Below are 22530 nucleotides of genomic sequence, written 5' to 3'. Positions count from 1 at the left end.
GACATGTTTTAAAGTACACATAGCCATATCCTTCAGGAGTATAGGTTGTGCACGTGAGCAACTATGTATGATAATACATACAAAATTATAAACCTATATAATTATAAAGTAAATTGTCCACGTTTATGCTGCAGAACGCACATGCAGGGTCCTCAGCCGAAGCGGACGCGGTGTCCGCTCCAGAAGCCGAATATTCGAGCAATCACGAGAAAAAAGTGGATATCAGTAGATTTATTACGAAGCACGATAGTATCTCCATACACCCACGAGTATATTATACATCTTATTTCACCTTCCCTTGGCTCTAATTTTATCCTGATGTTAGTATTGTGGAGCTTTCGTTCTTCTCATATAATTTCTCATATGTACTGTCAGCCGACGTTTCTCACAGAAAATGTGTGATACTCCCAGCACAAGGCTTGCGGCCTCAGTATGATGGAAGATGATGATGGAAGGATGCGGTATGATGGAAGCTCTCTCCCGTGCAGTATAAGGGAACGTCTCCGCATCGCCAAAATGGCTTGCGCCAGTTACGCGTACATTTTTTTCGAAGCATGAGGCAGCCATGCATTAAGGAGTGCGCACAACAACCTTAGCTTGCTCTGTGTTGCTAAACCATTGCGTCAAAGCGCTTGACGATGACTGCGTGTTACCAAATGTTTTGATAAGGAAACTAAAATATAAACTTATTGTGAAATTCTGCAATGGCGGCGTTTTGATCCAATCAGAGAGGCCGGGAGGTCCTCTGAACGAATGAGAGCTGACTAGATGGCGAGTTTGACAATCTAGTGAAATAGAGCAATGTCCATAACAGAACGCTAGTTTTCGGCCCTGACTGCAGTGTCAAACAAACAGAAATGCTGCTTCGAATAATGATTCATTGATTGATAGATCTTAGCTTTTAATAGAAACATTGTGGCTGATAGGTAGTGCAGTGGATAACTTTGGATCATTTTCGCCACATCTGGATGCCTTTAATCATGCAGTAAAGGCTCCACACGGAATCATCTTCTCATTATTTTCATACTGAGGCTTGGCCGCCGAGCCACAGAATTGATGTTTTTGCCTTGCACTAGGAAACGTCAATGAAATGTTTTCCCAGTACGAGTCCTGTTGATCGTTGCTTCGTGGCGCAAAACGTACCAAATTGAGTTGGCATTATGCAGTCATGGCATATCGGCTCTTTGGAAGTCCGCAAGGTGGAGAAAAGTGCATGAAAGGGAAAAACTGGAATCCACGCCAATCGTAACGCAAAGTTACAAAGGAAACCCATACGAGTTTCGCAGGAAGAAAGCCTCGCTACTGAGAAAAATTCATCTTGGTCCATGATTCGAACCCAGGACCAACGTCTTTCCGGGGTGGTCATTCTACAACCTGAGCTAACCAGGAGGCCAGCCAATTGCAGAGCAAAGGAGAATGAATCTAGAACTCGAGGCACTGGGATACGAATATCGCAAATCAGCTCTGCGGAAGCCCGCAAGGATTGGGAAGTACATGAAAGGTAAAAATTGGCATCCACTCAAATTCCCTTATAGGAAACCCATATGGGTTTTTCAGAAAGAAAGCCTCGCACTTGAAGAAAAATTCGTCCTGGTCGAGCACTCAACTCAGGACTCATGTGGTTAGCTGAGATGGTAGAGTGACCACCTCGGAAAGACGTTGTTCCCAGGTTCGATTGCCGGACCAAGATTACATTTCCTTCAACTGCGGGGCTTTCTTTCTGTGAAACCAATACAGGTTTCCTCTGCAGGTATATAAGATGTAGATGCCTATATAGGATATACCTAAGCAGTCAAGCAAAACCGACAGCATAGCATTTAGCCTTATGTGGCGAAGGATCATTCATTACGTTGCAATCTTCTGTCAAAATACTGACATCACTCACACAGTATTTCGCGTGCAGGGCATGCACCAATTTTCGAGATTGGTGGCATAGTCAATGAGCTTAGCTTTTAGTGGCGAGCTCGTTCTTTCTTGCTTTATAGTCATCACAGTGGCAGTAAATTCAATACCAGTACGTGCATTCAAAAACTGAATTGAAATAGCACATTACAAGAACGTGAAAAATAAAACGGTGGAACAGAAAAGAGAAGACGGCAAACACGAGGCACTTGACTTCACCTAAGCATTATTTCGACGCACGAGGAACTTATAGATATATAATTATATCTATTCTACCTTGCTCCGTGCTTTTCGTTTTACAGCTGTTGTAGTTCACTTTGCGCCGCAATGAATGGAACGCATACCATGCGCCTGAGAGACGACATGTGCCTAATCGTCAACATAAAGAGATTTGTCTGTGGGGTGTGTGCCACGGGATTATGCACCAGTGCAAATGCAACTCTACTTTGTGCTATGTTCAGCCTTTCTACGCGAAAGAGGGATTTTTCTGTGTGTTCTTTTGTGTGGGTTCACTGGACTTGTCCTATGTTCAACCTTTCTACGGGAAAGAGCGGTTTCTCTCCGTGTTCCTCTTTGTGCAAAGCCCGCTACCTGAGAGCACGCGAGAAGGAGGCTTCCTGGGTGGTTGAAGGTATAGGAAGGCCAACGTGACACCACGTGGTGACACATCTTCTCTGCCCTTGCGCGCAGGAGCACGCACTCCGAACATTTCAGTATTTTTTGTTGTCTTGGAGCGCACTGCTCACGCGTAATGGTGTATTAAACTTGTGTTATTGTTTTTACATCGCGTCGTCTTCCCTGCAGAACGCGCTCCCATGGTCAACCTGGTTCGAGCTCCAAGCAGACGCTGTTGAAGCTCGCGGAAAACAACGGGTAGCAGCCTTGTCAGCGCTTAAAGAAATGCACCACGAACAAACTCAATCCGTCGTTGTAGCCAAACCCGTGAAAACGGGATCTCGAGCGACATTCGCACATCCACATTCGCATGTCAGCACTTGCACGCACGCAGTAAAACATTTTGCACCATTTGCTGACTTGTTCAATGGCGAACACTCTTACCTTCCTGGCTACAAAGAAATATTATCCTCATGACACCATTCTTAAACAATGCCTGCGACCAGAGAAGACGTTGTTCAAAACTGTTTAATATTTCTGACCACCTGGTCCACGCAGACATACTTGACAGGAGCGATAGACAGTGCCAGCTCATAAACTTTGTTTCACAGTACATGTTGTCGTCAGGTTATTTGCCTCAATGTGTTGCGAAGTAAACACGTTCATTTGTCCCTGTCACATATTGGGTCCTTTACAATAAAATCAAGCGTTTCGTATTTTTGTATTCTAATATCCCTATTCAAATACATGTAAAAGATAGAAACACCGTCATGAAACAACATTAGAGAAGAAGTTCACTTATAGCAACCGTTGGAAGAAGAAATCTAAGTGAGAACGTCAGACCTCTTTAGAAAGCCTGTGAAATGTTTATGTCTGCAAATTTACAGTCGGTACATGAGCTCCAAAATATATATCGTTTTATTCTCAATAGCATCAGTTAGAAAAGCAAAACTGTGACAATTGGCTATAAATGTTTGCAGCTTACGTCTAATCGTTACAATGTTTAGGATAATTTGAGGAAGTCGTATTAAGGAATATGTCGTACATTTCATAGCATTGTATAATCGTGCAATTTCATACGATTTTTTGTTTCCTAACAGGTGCAGTTTACAAAATTGGATCATTATTTATTACTGAGTTACACTGTTCAAAGTCTTACATTGTGGAAATGTGACAGAAAATACTTATTTTTTATTTTAATTGACGATGCACTTGTCGTTAGGTTTTGGTCTCAATTGTGCATTCTCGAATGCACGCGAGCCCCAGCGGGCACTCTAAACTGAACTGTGCTACCCACCATGGTAGCGAAGTCCGAGGTCGCAGGGTTGAATCCTGGCAGTGGCGGCCGCATTTCGACGGGCGCGGAATGCGAGAACACTAGTGTACTTAGATTAGGGTGCACGTTAAAGAATGCCAGGTGGTTGAGCTTTACGGAGTCCCCCCACTATGGCGTGCCTCATTATGAGAAAGTGGTTTTGGCACGTAAAACCGCATAATTTGAAAGAGATAATTTAATTAAAAGAAGGCAGAGAGGTCGGCCCGAGCTAACGCGCTCTAGCCTGCTACTCTGCTCAACGGGAGGAGGAACGTGGACATGAAGGTGCGATGAGGGATGATGATGCCATAGAAAGACGGGTGCACAACGGTAGGAGCGAGTTCAACATTCTGATGATACATTCAGAAATCTGGTGCATGAAGCCACTATCAGGTTCCGTATCAAGTCTGTAGTCATCAATTCAAGTGGACTTAACCATAAAAGCGCTAGCACGAAGCTGGTGTATGGGCCTTCCCTGCGTGATTAGCACTAGCACCAAACAAAAGCTTTATAGCATATAAAAGCTGCGATAAGCGGCTCCAGCACGGCCAGCACTTGCAGGGCACATTTAGCAGTCGGGTTCTTGAGGCCACCGAGAATCACGCGCAATGACTCCACCAGGTGCTTCAGCCTTTTGTGTACACTCTCATTCTCATTGCGTTCATCGCCTTGCTTGCCCGTAGTGTCACCGATTTCATAGACCCCATAATTCCTGCCTTCAGGGCGCAGAGGACCACTAGGGCCCGCTGGTATGGCCGTGGGCGTAGACGGCAGCAAAGGCGATTCAGTGTTTGTATCAGCCGGTGGAGGTGAATGTTTGCCGCGTGCTGTCATCAACCTAGAATAAGCACAAGGTACCGTACCGTCCTTGATGCACGCACAATTCGCCTAGCGGGTAACTGTCTTCCTGGACCCATTTGATTAGAAACCACCTGGACCGAAAAATGACCTCGGCCAAATACACAATTCACCGACATCGGATCTGAAACACCCGACATCTCCCATTACTGCTCTGCTTTACATTATAGGCCGCGGTCCTAGTGATGGAACCGAGGCTGCCACCCAAATCGCGCCATACGTGAAAAAGGGCGAGCACATCTCAAAGCAGTTACGGGTTCTGACCCGATTTGCCCGCCCTTTCATAAGCGCACCGGTACATAAAGTGGTCCCCGCCAACCGCCGATAGCAGGCGAACGCCTCTACCTCTCTGATGCATTCTGGCCGAGCATCCTAGACGCGAGTCCATGGGTCAGGTAACCAAACCCTTAACACCTTTTCCTCCACTATTATCAACTACCTTCAGGGCTATTTTCGCCATGCGGCTAATTACGAGGTCCACACAGAGACGCCAAGTACAGCTGCACATAATCATGGTTTCACCCGTACTGAACCAGACATAGCGAACCAGACATTTAGTTTTTTTTATTATACGGCAGTGATGCATGCATAAATAGTAGGCGCACTTTGCTGGTGAGATCGGATTAGAAGGCCGAAAATAGTGCTCGCAGCTATTGCTATGCCTTGAAGGTGCAGGTTCGTTCACATTGGGGCACTCGGCATGGTGGGCTGCTCGAATTCTCCTGCCTCCAAAAAGAGGCATCATTTACAGTGCCCATCCTTCGCACCACCAAAGTTTCTGCCAGCTCTCAAAATGCCGCCAAAAGAAAGAGAATGCGTGATATTCGCTACACTGCGCCATCTACTAAATAAGCGCTAACACATGCCCGCCCAAATTTTACCTCCTCATGTATGTTCCACATTCGTATACGTTCTTTGAGGTACCGTGCATTTTTTTCGAGCAAATTCTACCTTCATGGTATCAATCATATGCTTAACGTGGCATTCGTACAGATACCAGTAACTTCTCACCGCCTCTGTTAGCATTTAGGCTCTCGCGGCAGAACGCTGCGATATGCTGAGCTCGAAGGCCGCCAGTGCGATTTGCAGAGAGCTTACAGGGCTTGACTTCCTTGCGTGTTCGAGTTCTGATTAATCCGCAGGAAGGGATGCCCGAAGCAGCGGTGGCAGAAATTATTCGGGAAAGAATGAGCGCGGACGCGGCCTTTTGGAGTGATTTCGCCAAATCAGAATCAGATTCCGTGCTGCTCAAGATACCGAATTTATCGATGTCAGTGATCACTGAGCTTTGCTAGTCTTTCTTGGCAGAAGCTTGCGTAGTAAAGCGTTAGATTCTGAAAAAAACTTCTTGCAGTGCTTCGCTTTTCCGCTTTCACTACATAGCAATGACAATATTCTATACTCTACGTGATGTTGTGCTGCATATGTCTCTTTGTTACCTTGTTTCGGAGGACAAAAGATGTGTGCTTTCAGGTTGGCAAGGTTCCTCAAAGTAGCGTTGCTTCATAAAATATTTCTTTTAAAAGAAATAAAGCTGGATTTGCAGCGAGCTCATGCACTTATAGGAAGCTGAACGGGCAAATATCCACTGTCACCTTGCGTCTGACTGCGCTGCGTCGCTGTCAGTTTTCTTTTCGAGGCGTGCCACTCGCAAGGCGGGCGTGGATCCCAGGTCCTCGGGGATGTCGAGTTCTGGCTCCTCCCCTGGCTTGACGATGCTGCCAGCCGCATCCTTCCGCCACGCAGAAGTCGGCGCAAGGTTCGCCCTGAACAAAAACAAACGAATAAACTAAAGCAAGGTTGATAAATGACACGTCTAACAAAAACATGATATAAAATGAAGTTGCATAATAAATCTATCTTGCTTTTTTTTGTTATCGCAAAGCACTCTTCGTGACCTTCAAGCAGAAGTTCTACATTCACGATAAAGAAGACGCATGCTACTGCGGCGCTGCGCAATTATATTTGCTGAAGTCTAGACCAGTAATCTTTGTCGATATGACACTTGAATGACGCAGTAAATGAAATACTGATTTGTGTAATCTTGGGGGGAGGGAATAGTTGCTGTAAAGGTTGTGGCACATCAGTGCGCTGTTCTTGAATGAAATTACAGAGGTCTGTATATTTCACGAGATGTGACTGGCAGTTGATATTGCCCGGAAAGGTCAATTGAAGATAACGGAGTACATTTTTAACAGTGCACCACTTACGCGCTTACTGGAAGGGGAACAACTGGAGGCAGTGGCTTTCCAGGTGGTGCCACAGGAGCTGGCGTCGGCTTTCCGGCGGAGGCAAAGTAGCGGGAAAAAAATGAAGGCTTGGGTTCAGTGGCAGGAGGGGCACTGCTATAAAAAAATGGAGGGAGTAACAAACAAATTTAGTATCTCAGTTTTACACCTCAATTATTACCGGCGCTTCAGATGCTCCTGCTAATCAATGTGATTCTAGGGAGAGGAGTCAATATGGCAGTACGCACAGGAAAAATGGCCTTTGCAGGCTGAGGTCTGTGAATCCTCAGGATCCACGGCCATATATGGAATTTTTTTTTTGGTTTCGTTATAAAAGTACATCATCTGGAGGTTGGTCGTCTCGAAACTGCATAGCTGGTTACGATGAATCCCGTATTCAAAGGCTACAAGTTAGTCTTGTATGTCTCCTTCAAAATGGTTTTGAGTAGCTTACGTTAGTGAACGAGCGACGAAAGCGTAATACACGAACGTTTTTTTACATTCCGTCTCCATCGGAATGTGGCCGCCACGGCCGGCAATCAAACCCACTATATTGTGCTCAGCAGCGCCATGGGTCCTTCATAAATACAACGCTATGATTGGTGTCCATAAACACATACGAATCTGAGTAAATTTGTTCGTGGTCGAAATTTCTGAATATGTAAGAAAAATACTGACCGACTCCTGGGTCCTTGCGAAATACCCACTTGAATTCTGCGGATCAAAGCGATGTGTGAGAACGAGGCCGCTGTGTACGGCACTTCCTGTGATACAGCTTAGGAGCATTTCGCCACTTAAGAAAGATATTCCTACACGCGTGTGGCATTTGATAGCTTGAACGAGGCGCGTAGACGCCATCAATCGAAAAAAGAGGAGCAACAACGAACTGGGTTCGAGCTTTGGATCTAACCGCTCAGCGCTGCAACCGCTGTTGTAAATATAACCTGTAAATAGTTGCTCGTCTTACTGACTCGTCCTTCGCGTAACATTGTGGTGAAGGTGGAACGTTTCCCGTCCTCACCATGGAGCTCTCAGCGGCCGCACCGTTGTCTTCTCAGCCATGGCTTCCGATGGAATCACCCTGTCGCTACCTACGCCTGCGCCGCCAACCACAACGTACGGTATGGTTCCTAGTCTCCGTGATCCTGGGACATTCTCTGCCTAAAATGACGTTGACGTCGACGACTGACTCATCATGTAGGAGCGTGTTAGCCAAAGCCACCACTGGGATCCTATCATCATGCTTGCCAATGTGATCTTTTATCTGGACGGGACACCGCTCGTCAGGTTTCGCACCCATAACATCGAGCTTTCCAGCTGGGACATTTTCAAAGAGCCGCTCCGGTACCTACTTGGGAATCCGTCAAGTCGCCAACAGGCTGCGCGAAAAGAGCTTGCCACCCGTGTCCAGTCGTCGACGGAATCGTATGTCTCCTACATACAGGAAGTGCTCGCGCTTTGCTGGAAAGTCGACGAGCAGATGACCGAGGTTGACAAGGTAGGCCATATCCTACAAGGTATCGCGCACAACGCCTTCAATTTGCTCGTCTATAAGGACGTTTCTACCACCAACGCCATCGTCAAAATATGCCGCCGCTTCAATGTAGCAAAAAGCCGCCGCGCCGTCCCACAGTTTTCCCGGCTCCCAAACACCTCTGCCACGTCCTCTGGCTCCGTTTTACAGCCACACGACCATTTCAAGAGAACGTCACGTGTATTGTTCGCCGTGAGATTGACGCGGTGACTCCAGCCCCCCTTAATCCACGACCCCCTGCCGGTACCTTTGACCAATCGGACCCCACTATTTCCGTTATTCTAGCAGTTGTGGGGCAAGAAATTGTAAACCTTGGCAACCCTACCGCCTGCTCTGTCTCCCGACCTGATTCGGCACCCATTCCCGTCTTCCCAACCTGTAATAACCAGTATTTCGCTCCCAGAACAGGCAATCCTGCTCAATGACGAACCCCAGGCGACAAACCAATCTGCTTCCGCTGCAACCGCGCTGGTCATGTATCGCGCCACTGCTGCACCAGCTGGATGCCGCCGTACTGGAGCTCATTCCCAGCTCCTCGCCAACCCGATGGACGGTAAACTAGGCCATGCAGCTCTTGGAGGTAGTGCTGCATCACGGTCGTCCTGTCGAAATCCTCCTCTGACGCCCCTCACCAACACGAACTTTATTGAAGTAGACGTTGATTGTGTTCCGTTGACGGTATTAATTGATGCTGGTGCCCAAGTTTCCATAATGAGCGCTAACCTAAGTCATAGTCTCAAAATAGTTCTTACGCCTGCCATCACTCGACCCGTACGCGTCGCTAATGGCGCCGCTATTGCCGTCAGGGGTATGTGCACTGCTCGCACAGGAATTGCTGGCCGCGAAATTCCTGCCCTGTTCACCGTGCTGACCAGTTGCCCTCACGACCTAATCTTCGGGCTTGACTTTCTGACGACTCCTTCTGCCCTCATCGACTGTTCCACTGGTACGCTGAGCGTGCCTCGAGCTTCGTCTTCTTTCAGACGTTCGCCCCAAACAACCGAACACACTCTGCAATACAGCGTTTGTTCGCTTACCTCCAAAAGCCCTAAATGTCGTCGAATTGGCTTCAACGGCAACCATCCCTTATGGCGACTGTGTCGTAGCTCCTATTCGTGACGTCCTCCTGGGGCGCGACATCTCTGTGCCACACTCCGTCGTAACCCTTGCCGCTAATCGGATGTGTCTCTCCATCATCAATTTGTTCAGCAAGTGTTACCTGAAGGCATAGCGGTGGCCACACTCCAGTCAGTGACAGCCGACCACGTCACTGCTTTTGTAGCCGACGCGTCTACAGATCCTCCTGATTATCCACAGGATGCCTGGAACCTCGACGGCCCATTACGTGCCATGGCAGCTTCGGACCTTGCACCTGACCAAGCAGCCACCCTATATCGCCTTTTGCTTGCCTACCACGACATATTTGACACTGCAAATCGACCACTTGGTCAGGCGTCCCTTGTTAAGCATCGGATAAACACTGGTGATGCTGTTCCCATTTACTGCCAAAGCGGCTAGTTTTTCAGCAGCAAGTAAACAAGATACTCGTCAGAAGCACTGTTGAGCCCTCATCGAGTCCTTGATGGTCGCCGGTCGTGCTCGTCAAAAAGAAAGATGGCACGTGGCGTTTCTGCATTGATTACCGCTGCCTAAACAGAATAATTAAAAAGGACGCTTATCCTTTACCACGAATCGACGACGCTCTTGAGTGTCTTCGCAGTGCGAAATCCATTTAGTCCATCGACCTTCGATCTGCTTATTGGCAGATTTCCGTCGATCAGCTAGACCAAGAAAAAACCACTTTCTTCACTCCTGATGGCCTCTACCAATTCAAGGTTATGCCGTTAAATTTATGCAATGCCCCCGCAACGTTCGAACGGATGATCGCCTCTCTGCTTTAAGGTTTCAAATGATCAACTTGCCTGTGTTACCTTGACGACGTCCTTGTGTTTTCTCCAGCATTTGAGATGCACCTTGAGCGCATCGCAGCTATCCTGGACGTCTTCCGCAAGGCTGGGCTCGAAATAAACTCATCGAAGTGCCACTTCGGGTGCCGACAGATTACAGCGCTAGGCCATCTCATCGATGGTTCCGGAGTACCACCCAGCTCAGAGAAGGTTCGAGCAGTAACGGCTTTTCCTGTACCTCAGTCTGTCAAACACGTCCGGAGTTTTGTGGGGCTCTGTTATTATTTCCGACGGTTCATCAATCGCTCGACCACTCACTGAACTTCTGAAGAAAGACGTGCCTTTTACGTGGGGTTGCCCTCAGGCGGCCTCATTTTCATGCCTTATCACGATTTTAACCAATCCACCGGTCTTGGCCCACTTCGACCCGTCCTCACCTACAGAGGCCCGAACCGATGCCAGTGGTTATAGGACCGGCGCCGTCTTATCGCAACACCAACATGGACACGACCGTGTTATAGCCTAAGGTAGCTGGCTCCTGACAACTGCAGAGCGCAACTATTCGATTAACGAGCGCGAATGTCTTGCTCTCGTCTGGGCTGTTTCAAAGTTCCACCGATATTTATATGGCAAGCCCTTCTCAGTCATCACAGACCATCATGCACTCTGGTGGCTTTCGTCGCTTACGGATCCTACTGGCCGGCTCAGTGGTTGGGTCCTCCGACTACAAGAATATCCCTACACAGTGACATACAAGTCGGGACGCCAACAACAGGACGCAGTATTGCCTCTGTCGTTAACCAGTCAAACACGCGACCTCTACGTCTGATACTGACACCGACGGCTGTGTTCTCTCTCTTTTTCCACTGCTCCATGTCGCGGACGAGCAGCGCCGTAAACCGTCCTTTCGTATCATCAATGACAGCCTGGAATCGTCACTTGCCGACAGTTCCCTTCGCTTATTGACACTTCAAAATGGCGTACTCTACCACGCCAACTTTAACTCTGGCAGCCCTGTATTACTCCATTTGATCCCCAAACATGTTGGCTCGGCTGTTCTTCACGAATTTCACGACCTGCCCACTGCCGATCACCTGGGTGATTCACGTAACTACGACCGGATCCTCTGACGCTTCTTTTCGCCAGGGCTTGCTCGCTCCATTCGAAGATACGTAGCTTCATGTGAGAAATGCCAGCGACGCAAGATACCATCGACGCTCCCTGCTGCGTGCCTTCAACCACTCGACTTTTCCGCGGGGCCATTCTTTCGGGTTCGTTTGAACTTACGTAGCCATTTTCCTCTTTCTACCTCTGGGAACAGGTGGATCGCTGTGGCCACGGATTACCCCTCGCGCTACGCCATCACCCGAGCGCGTCCTACAATCTTCCCCACAGATGTCGCCGACTTTTTTCTACACCACGTGATTTTGTTACGTGGAGCTCCGCGACAACTTCTCACAGATCATTGCCGGACATTCCTATCAAAAGTTACCGCAGACGTCCTGCATTTCTATGCCACAACGCAAAAGCTATCCACGTCATATAATCCGCAAACAAATGACTTCGCGGTGCGTCTCAATCGCACTCTCACAGATATGGTCGCGAAATATGTAGCTTCAGACCACACTGACTGGGATCTCGCTCTTCCGTGTTTCAGATTTGCTTATAATTCCTGGTGCCACGACACAGCCGAATATTCGCCATTTTTCCTTCTATTCGGCCTAAAACCAGCACTGCCCCTCGACAGAACCCGCCCTGTTCATGTGGCACCGACCAGTGAATATGCACTTGACGCCATCGCCCGCTTTGCCCACGCAAGGGAAATTGCCCAGGACCGTCCTCTGAAATTCTAAGAAAGTCAATGGTGTTCGCATGAGCGGCGACACCGAGACGTGTACTTCCCGCCTGTTTTTCGGTGCTTATATGGTTTCCGTCGCTTCAGGTCGGCCTGTCAGAAAAACAGCTGTCTCGTTGCACAGGCCCATACCGAGTGTTTCGTGCCGTGACTTCCGTCACCTACGAGATCGCCACTGATGCCTCATCTGCTTCCCAGTCCAGTGATATCGCGCACATTACACGGCTGAATCAGTATCACCCTCCCTGTGATGACATTTAGGCGCTCTTGGATGTCGCTTCTGCCGCCGAGGGATTATGCTACGCGCGTGTGGTATTTGATGGTTTGAACGAGGCGCGTGGGCACCATCAGTGGAGGAAAGCAAGAACGAACTGGGCTCGCGCTGTGAATATAACTGGCCAGCGCTGCAATCGCTGTTGTAAGTATAATCTCTAAATAGTTCCTCGTCTTAGTGACTAGTCTTTCGCGTAAAAATATATTGTGGAACTTTTTCGCAGCCTTCTATCGCCTTCCTCCGGACATATGCGGGACGCTACGAGATACACGAGGTGACCTGAAACACGCTGCCGCTTCCAATTTTGCTCGGGACAACGTGACAATGTCAGTGGAAAACGTGCTATGTTTGTCGCTGTAAGCACAAACATTTCATGTTGTTTTGCCCTCATATGCCCTTTGATACCGAAACAACATGCTATTGATACATGATTTGCTTCAATCCTTAAGAAACACTGAAAATAAAATTATACTCCTGCTGGCAGTTTGCAGCACGTTCAAATCGGCGGACGTTGTCCCGTAGGTATTTCTGATGATTTGGTGCATAAAAAGTTACTAGCAGCGGTATCCTAAGCGTAGATTGTACAGTGTGGAAACGCGTCGAGAGAAGCAAGTTTACAATGTAGAAAAGTGGTAAAGCTATTCAAAAATACGCTTTCGAGTGCCTGTTTGAGCAGCGCAGTATAACGGCAGCGTTCTGGAGGAGCTGTTGCGTGACCAAGAATTATTTTCGGGGTAGCGGGTTGCACGCACTGGATGGGGCCGCGCAGTGGGGTGTTGTTGCACATCGATCTTCCCAGTTATCTTTAGTACACTAATAATCTGAGGCAGGAAGGGGGGGGGGGGGGGGAGAAGGCGCAACTACCCGGGTGACCGCCGCCTCGGCTGCGTCTCCATGCATGAGGCGGGCGGCTCTTATCTACAACGTTTGCTGTTTTTTCATGACTGACATATGGTTTTAGGAGAACATTGGCACAATGATTTCCTGTTATCTCGATTTTCTCCAGGTTCAATCAACAGAATCCCTTTTGCGCCCCAGAAAACAATCGGCGTCTTTTTCTTCCAGGGCGACTTAATTTACTGAGGAGGGGTGACCGAAAATGTTTCTTCAGCATAGACATTTGCTTTGTTTTTATATGACGCTAGTAAACAGACGTCTCATCACCCCCCGCAATGCAGCAGAGAAGGATTTCCTTACTAATTTATCCAAAAGCTCGTATGAGCATTCCAAGTAGTGCTGTCGTTCTTACGTGAGAAGGTTCCATGGTGCCTGTTGTACCGAGACTTTCGAGATTTCCAAAGTGTCATGAATGTTTGTACCCGCCCTACAAAAGGCTAAGTTCCATGAAAAATTTGACATCTCAACAAGGCAATTCTTCATGAGGCGGTCATCTTGGGCAGACTGACCCAAATCGGTAGAAGTAGTGGGCCATCCTGATTATGGATTTTCCTAAAACACTGATGGGTGTCTTCACTGGTAGGGCCAATACGTTTAACACGACATTTCATACACATTTACCATCCTACTGTGAATTATCCTGGTTAAACTTTCTTTGCCCAGAAACACCGTCAGGATCCGGTGCGGCACCCAAGCTTGAAATCACGGGAGGACGCCATGTTTAACTGGCTGATGCGGATTATGTGCAGAACTATACAGTCTCGTTATTATAATAAAAGCTGGGCTAGTTGTTGCAGATTCACTGTAAAGGAGAGACACAAGGCAGCTGTGCTCTAGGTGTGTTGTCAGGATGTCTTACACCTGCTTGTTTAATTTCGCTCCTTTACAATAAACTTGTCAGTACGACCATGTTCCTCTGGATCTACGAACTCACCAAACGAAAGGGATTCATTGCTGTTGTAGTCAAGTTAGTTTATTTTTTGTTTGATCCTCGCAATATGTGCGAGATCTCTTGTTGAGATATTTAAAATTTCGGGGCTTCAAAAGTGTCTGGGGCAAAATGAATGTTGTTTTATGAGCGAAATTTGAGGCAGGAGCTCCTACAATAAAGGTGTTTGTGATTTCACTACATTGCATAGAAGCTTTCTGTTTATGAGATTCCATAGGAACACGTAGAATTCCTGGTGCGAAACGCGTCATTATTGGCGTTAGAACGCCACCATTGTGAGATATATACTACAGGGTCTAAATCTGAAACTATCAATAATCTTAAAAAAAGAGAGAGCATGCTAGCTGCTCAAGTGCTAATTGCGAGGGTTGCTAACGTGAGAGTGAGCTAGTAAATAAGCAAATTTGGTTTATCAACATCTAAAATGTTTAGTATAAGTCAAGATGATAGAATTTTGTTGCGATTAGACTCCATTTGCGCAAATCAACATTAGACTCTAGTTATTTTTTGCCTTGGAAGCGTTTGTGTTTCTAAATATTCATAATAAAATTTATATTATCAGTACTCTAATTCTGCGTTCAGAGGGTGGTGTCTCGATACAAAGACGAAACCTGGAGTGAGGCGTCTCATTGCAGGGGAGAGGGCGAAGCCATGCCTTTTCATTACCGCTTTTGTCAGCTCCACTCGCCTTCTAGACGGGCATGGTATGCATAATAAGTTACGTCGTGTCAATTACTTGCTTCGTGTCGGGACTCCCACGAAACTTTGTCCAGACTCGCTTCTATGAATACCAAACTAGCGTATTAATCGTCAAACGTGATATTGATTACCTTGAAACACGAGCGCTTTACAAATGCCAAATAAGCTGAAGCTGTCCTCGAATACGATTTTTTCAAGCTTCTAATATATATAGAAGCCATATTGGGAAAATTCAAATAAAGGGAGCAACAAATTTCCCTAAATACTTACGCGCCTGCTCTTCTGACTAATGAAAACTTGTGTTTCACTAGTAAGAAGTAACCGTCTCTGCAGGCGGCACTTACTTAGCCATGATACAGTTTATTAAAAAAACTGGAATCATTATTTTCAGAACGCTATTCAACTCTACACCACTATTCAATTCTACACCATAGCAACAATTTTCGATGCGGCATTCGAGTGATATCACAAATACTCAAACGCCAAATATTTACTTGCAGCAACAACAAAGCCTTTCGTTCGGCCACGTGATCTCTGGATCGAGCCAACAGTGGATATTAGTTTTGAGTTTATGCAATCCTTGAGGGACAGCTAGGATTCTAGGGTCAAAATGCCTCAGTATTGATGATAGGGCATTTCATTTTGGGACATATATTACAGCCTCTAAGATTAAGACATTAAGATCCTTTGTAACCCAGTACTGAACAGCTAAATGCCGTGTTCAAGGCACTACGTCCTACAAAGATTGTTCGCTATCGCAGGTGCTTATACGTCGCTATGCTGAGTAGCCGAGCGCACAAAGCGCCTTAATTTATTAGCCGCTTGCTTGAAAGCTTCAATAGATGTTAAAAGTCGCAGAAAAATGCAGGCAGCATTTGACTGCATGAGTTCGTAATTGTCGCATGCATGAAGTTCGGAAAGCACCAAGCCACATTTATACGGGTTCTTACGTCCTCATTTGCCCAATACATATGCAGATATATATCCCCATCATCATCATCATCATCTGCCTGTTTTAGTTTCACTCCAGGACAAAGGCCTCTCCCTGCGATCTCCAATTACGCCTGTCCTGCGCCATATACCCACCTATGCTCTTGGAACTCTGGGTTGACGACGGGATTCTTGGAGGCGACTTACGCGAACATTTATGCGAACCACAGGAGGAATTTGTATGTATTCAAATGCTCCCTTAAAATTCCTTCAGGTTTTGTTTATCAATATCAGTTGCCTTAAAGGAAAACAAAACTTTAGTTCGCTGGGAAGCATGTCGTTTCCAATTCCATTTGTATCCTTCGATATTTAGAAATATGAAGTACATTGTCTTTAGATGGACTAGAAATCGAAGATAATGTAATTCCGCCTATTCAGATGAAGTACTTCAATAGGTGGACCATATGTATGCAATTAAGGGTAATGTTTACAGGGACAATTAAAGCAAGTCAAATATTTTCCCTATAATTCTAACATGCCCTTAGGGGCTTTTGGTGCAATTACTCAATAGAAGCCGCACGCCCACTAACTCATGGCCAGTAGGCGAAATTTTGAAAATAGTATTAATACTTCAGATATTCGTTGCCGAATTATGCTAAGAAATGCTACGTATGGGAAACAAAACAAAAAGAGCCCTGCGTCGTGTAGTGCCATACGCAATAATGAAACACCAGCATTTCTCGCAGAACAATACGAAGGGATATGTGAAAGCTAGTGATAGTCATAGCATTTCTGCTATTGGACGTAGTTGCCACTGTCCTGCTGTTTTGCCGCTGACCATGCGCTTCATGATGAAATATTAGCGTTAGTGAGATGTAATTAAAAACAGAGCTGTTGCGATAACAGTTAACAATGCCAGTTCGATGCCAGTTTTACTAGCAGGGTGTCGAACCGTAACCCTTTGGGTTTGGTTCGGGTTTAAGTGCAGGCTTCTGCATATTTTCTGGTTTGTTTCAGGTTACCCGCTGGAGCAACAATGTAACGGTTCGAGCCGATTTGAACTTGTTTAAACTGTTCGAAATTAGGGAGAATGGAAATCTGTCGGAAAAAAGGTTTCTGAGCTTCACCCATGAATTCCAATGAGCGAAAGACAGTTCACATGCTTACATGAAGCCGACCGCTGTCTCCCAAATGTTTTCAATATTACGCAAGAAACTGAATGCACTATTGCACGAAGCGTCCGAGCGTACTGCATACATGCGAATAGTTCTAGAAGGCCAAGGCACCCAATGGGTTGAAAACGCATTGAATTCGCTCTAATCGCCCCTTTCAGCTCCCTTAGAGAGGCGTGTGCTACGCGCGTTGAAGTTGACGGACCAGTGAGGAAAAAATGCATTAAAATTAGCTGATTACCGAGGCCTGTATGATAAGTGTCCTGTGTGAGAATAGACCATCCTTTTAAAGGATGGTCTATTCAGTACTGCCCGCAACTGACTTTTAACGATGAGCCATGAAAAATGCGTTGTTTCGAAAGGTGAACATTTGGGGCTCTCACATGCTCTTTGCGTGTGTGAATTAACGCGCTTGTATGCTACAGACGTTTGCAACATTTTGTAGTTGGAGATTAGGTCTTTTAATCCCATGCAACGTTTGACCCAAAAAGCAGCTAGGGGGGTTGCTTGCCCAATTTTGAAAATTAGTGCACCGACCAACAGTGATGGCCTCCTAGTATTAATGCAAGCAAGCTACCTATACCGCAGAAGCAACTTGCAGCGCACGCAAAACGAACTAGCGTTCTAAATGATAAGCATTTTCTTTTGAACTGGCTAATCGCCTTGAAGACACCACTTAGATGACTAAAGATTCAAAACAACCATACGCCAAAGCAGTATTGTTCTTACAATTCATTTGATGAATGTCCTGTCTGTAACACAGTTTAGCAAGTTAAAATGGAGAGCCAAGTCGCCCGAGTTAACAACTTTTTTTATCACACACCTATCATCTGCCCAAATCCCAAAGCTTCCCATTCATAAGTGCTGTTGACTGTGGCCGGCGGCTTTCCGTAATTTATTATCCAGCATCAGGAGGGGCTGGAATTTTCTTCTTGCGAAGAATCTTGTTCGAAGAGCTATTAGTGAATATGAACCCTGATCTTTTGATTGGAAGGGGGGCTTGCCCGTCCCGCTTTTTTCACCGTCATTGTCATCGTCACGTCACACGTGGTGTAAAACAGGAAAGAAAGTCAGAAGTTTCAACGCTATTGATTTATAGTGTTCCGGTAAATTACAACAAGCGTTGCGAAACCTCTTCGAGCGTGCTGCAAGACAGAAAATGAAATTCGTTAGTACTTATGAAATTTTCAAGCAAAGGTGCTAAGAATTGTCGTTGAAAGTGCCAAGGTAATTTGATGGAGATGGTCTGCAATACTATCAAATACGCGTGCACCAAAACGTTTATTGTTAGTTTTGTGTCCATGCAAGTAAAAAATATACAATAAATTCACCTTCCGGTTGCTGATAACGTAAACTTTACTAATAGGTTTGCAGCACAACCGATGACAAACGTTTTTTTTTGCATACATTGGGACGGTAACGTTACAAATTCGCCACAGTTTTACATAACGTGATAACGTAACTTTCATAGCAACAACTCACTTAGTCCAGGTTAATACTGGCAGCTATTTACAGTTCGGTGCCCGTGAGATGAGAATTAAATTCTGTGGCATGCGCTTTTTTATACTGTTATTACGGCGACAAAATTTACATTAAATTTGTACAGATATATACGGCAATATTTTTTCCACTTGAAAGATCCCAGCAATAGTAATTTCACCAGCCGAGGACGCTACGGCATCGCGCTTCTAAGCCCGAAGGAGCGTAATAAAATCCCTGCCGCGGAGGCAGCATTTGCATGGAGAGGAGCGGCATGCAAAAAAATGCCGCCTCCATTGCACCCTCTGAAAGTGGATGTACAGCCACGCTGTTGGCGACGTCAGACAGGCGCAACCTACGTTAGCTGACGCCTACCAATAGCTCGGCTGCAATCACACTGGAATCCGTTCCTGGACTGCAACAACTACTACTCGTAAAGGCCCCGCCAAATTCCTCTGCGTCGCGCTCATCGACATCAATCCACACGGCGCCCACTGCGGATGCGTGCTGTCGTGAAGTGTCAGCCCACACGCCCGGTGGTCTAGGCCCTCCGTCAAATGCAACTACCTTATTGAAATTGGCGAAATTTTCAAAAAAAATTGCGTCAGGACATTCATAAAGCACGACTTTACACAGGCTGTAGACATGGTAGCTAGGTATTGTAATATAAGTGTACGAGAAAACATATTTCTGTTACGCGAAAACTCAAACACAGAGCCCTCTTACACCTGTCGTTTGAGGTCTGTCTGAGTGGCTGCAGCCGCTAGGTGGCAGCGCTGTTTCTGGATGGGTTAATTCAGATTAGAGGATCAGAAAACTTGGTTGGGGGAGTTCATCGTGATTATTTTTTTTTATATTTTTTTTCACCTAGGTATGACATTAGGCAACATAATACCAAGAGCTTGGTGGCGTAACCCACCACCCCGTTCCTAATGGGACGCTATAATATCCATTCCATCCGCTTCATTCCATCGCCTTCCCTTCCATTCCGAGCCCGAGCCGACGAAAAATTCCGACCAACTACAGGCTAACAGCTTCGGTGTGGAACGCCCGTGTGCAATGCGTTGTGTGTGCGTTAGAAACCCAGGTTGTAGAAACTTATCCGCGTCCCTTGCACTTGCGTGCCTCATAATTTTTTCCCGGTTTTAAATGCGATGGTCCATATTTTGAAATTATTTATTTCATCTAAAGTTAAGAGAAAAAGACACTGAGCATTCAGATTCTTATAAACTTAGCGTGAACGAGCCCAGTCACCAATTTTCGCATTTCATCTATCGTGTTATCGACGTGCTATCTCATAACAAATTGTATACAAGTGCTCATTTTATTTATGTGGTAAAGTCCACCTAATGAACGAATTCAGCTAAAGCGCAGGAGCCGCAGCTTTAAGACCCTTCCGTACTGTGTCGTAAAGAAGAAAGAAAGGCGTTGATTTTGAAAGCGCATACACCCTGATTTTTTCGGAGCTCTTCTAATTTTTGTATAAAAAGCGTCAGTGCATTTAGCTATTGTGTGAGTATCCATGCTCACGCAATAACTAAATGCAATGGTCGCAGAGTCCATGCGCCACACAATTAGTTTAAGCCATCTCACAGCTCCTGCTTGAAAGTGCCGTTGTCAGGCAATGGTCTCATTAACACCGAAGTCGCTAAAATTCGCCTAATAGTTCCCTCTGTCTCTAAAAATTCACTGGTCGCTGATAGGAAAGGTTTGTCACTAAACAGATGCCAAATCCGCTAAATTGAGCCATAACAATGATGAATGGCAACACTGGTTTCAACTTTAGCCCAGCCGGGTATGTACCGCATTAGCTCATTAGCGCCCAGTGCTTCTTAATGTGTCGCAACTTTGTTATGTCTAAATATAAGAAAAGCATATACTTTTCTATGTGGCATTTTACTATGAAAAGAATTGCCAAAATGACCAAATTTAGCATTTTTGTCACCTTTCTGATATATTTCATATGAGTATCGCCAAACTTAAATAAGTAGGAAACACAGCAGCTACTGCTGCACGTCTTGCCTAAATATATTTTATTATTCTTCGGAATTTCTAAGACAAACTTGTTATCGTGCGCACGTTTTACGAAAAAGAAATTGCTGCAAAACATAAAATCATGACATTTTGTATACTGAATGTTTTTGTAGAGCTGCAAGCAAAGGAATGCAAGGCTACGTTATGAAAAACGCCATTCTTTTGTGTATGCTGGAAAGGCTTGCTTGATCTCTTTCGAAGAATTTTTTTTTTGTCGGCAAGAAAAACTTCATTTGCAGTTGGAGGTAAAATTATGGAATATGAGCATGGGCCGCAAGAACATTGCTACTGATCGTGCCGGTCATTTCCTCCCCCTAAAAAAACACTAGACGATGAAGTTGTTTTCATGGCCAATGAAAATGTCAGCAATGTAATAAATAACCTAGGGTAATTAATAACTATTCATACATAGCACGAAGCTTTTTTGACATAAAGAAGTCATTTATGCATTGTTTTACGGATTCTAATGTGATGGGGAGTAGGAACATAAATGACAAAGGCAATGTATACTGCTTTGGAAACGAGACGAGCTTCATAGTAAAGGTTAAGTAGCCATCAATCGGAATCAGTGGTGGTTTAAAAAACTGTTAGCGAAAAACATCCTACAACAATAGGTTTATTGAAATATCGCCAAGCAGTGTATACCACAGCCTTGCAATACATGAAATCGACTTACATTGCAAGAAGGACCAATAGTGATATTGATTGTTTCTATTTCCGTTGAATTAAATGTTCAATGTTACAGTATTTATTGCCTGCGTTCACTGCGTGCGTCTCAGAAAGTAGGACGAAAACGCTTCCCTGTTACCGAGCTAAGTGATACGCCATGCACAAGTGAATGGTGAAAGCATCAGTCTAACAAGGAATAATTACTGCTAAAATGCTACTTTTTCACTCAAAAGGCTGAAGAAGGTTTGGTGCGGGTCTCTTTTGTAAGACTCTTATCGTAAGGGTGTCCGAAATTAAACATAGTTCGAGCACCTGCACCGATCTTTGCAGCAAAAAGGGCCCAGCGTACTATATAAAGCTCGCTATTGTAGCTCCTATATCAATAAAAAAAAGGTTCATTTCCCAATGCAGTTGTTACATGGAAAGATCATTTCGTACCACAAATAATAATTAATATATGGGGTTTTACGTGCCGAAACCACTTTCTGATTATGAGGCACGCCGTAGTGGGGGACTCCGGAAATTTTGACCACCTGGGGTTCTTTAACGTGCACCTAAATCTAAGTACACGGGTGTTTTCGCATTTCGCCCCCATCGACCAAAAATAATGAAATCTGGTAGGTAGATTGGCAACGAAGGAATAAAAAAAAAATGGCTGTGGCTTAGCTAAGGTTAAGCCTAGGATTCGAAGCATACTAGCCTTTATTTTAGTTGTTGAACCACTGTTTAGCCTGGTGAACTGCTGTTGCCTGGCTATATTTGGTTCGGCTAGACGAAGAAACAACTCATGCGTTACTCTGCTTCGCCTTCAAGAGTGGAACGCGACAGCGTTCCCGTCGACCCGCCAAGGGGTGTAAGACAATGGGCTACGGCGCAGCGACTACGCGCCCCGCATTGGACGCGGTGAGCGTCGAGCAAGGCAGCGTTCGGCGCGGCAACGAAATGTGCGCCTGAGCAAGTGACGCACGCCTGAGCCTTAGAAACAGCTCGTTTCTAAGGCAACACCGCATTCACTACAGGCGCTTTTGTACCGCTTTGAAGCATCGTACTCGTGGCTCAGTGGTAGCGCCTCCGTCTCACACTCCGGATACCCTGGTTCGATTCCCACCCAGCCCATTTCGCAAGAGTTGAGCCAAAGCCACCTAGAAACAAGCGCAGCTGCTTATATACCGCCGCGAGCGACGGCGCGAGTTGGAGCCCAGTTTCTCCTCTG

At 45.8% G+C, this 22530-nt stretch overlaps 1 protein-coding gene across 15 annotated transcripts in view; it reads right to left on the bottom strand.

Moving 5' to 3' along the window:
- LOC135898235 (neprilysin-1-like) overlaps positions 1–22530 on the bottom strand; it is a 521227-nt gene that overhangs the window by 392092 nt on the left and 106605 nt on the right. For 14 of the 15 annotated variants that reach the window (XR_011514790.1, XR_011514789.1, XR_010563291.1 and 11 more), the window contains exons 7-8: positions 6901–7035; positions 6286–6456 (exon numbers count right to left, since the gene is read on the bottom strand). Coding sequence is in view for 10 of the 15 variants with exons in the window: in XM_065427075.1 (XP_065283147.1) it covers positions 6286–6456; positions 6901–7035 (306 nt within the window). In the remaining 5 variants the exon portion in view is untranslated. The remainder of the gene's footprint in view (positions 1–6285; positions 6457–6900; positions 7036–22530) is intronic. The other variant, XM_065427076.1, reaches the window with a different exon arrangement.

Source organism: Dermacentor albipictus, chromosome 5 (assembly GCF_038994185.2).
Source record: "Dermacentor albipictus isolate Rhodes 1998 colony chromosome 5, USDA_Dalb.pri_finalv2, whole genome shotgun sequence".
NCBI lineage: Eukaryota > Metazoa > Arthropoda > Arachnida > Ixodida > Ixodidae > Dermacentor > Dermacentor albipictus.
This window is presented reverse-complemented; position numbering and strand designations above follow the sequence as displayed.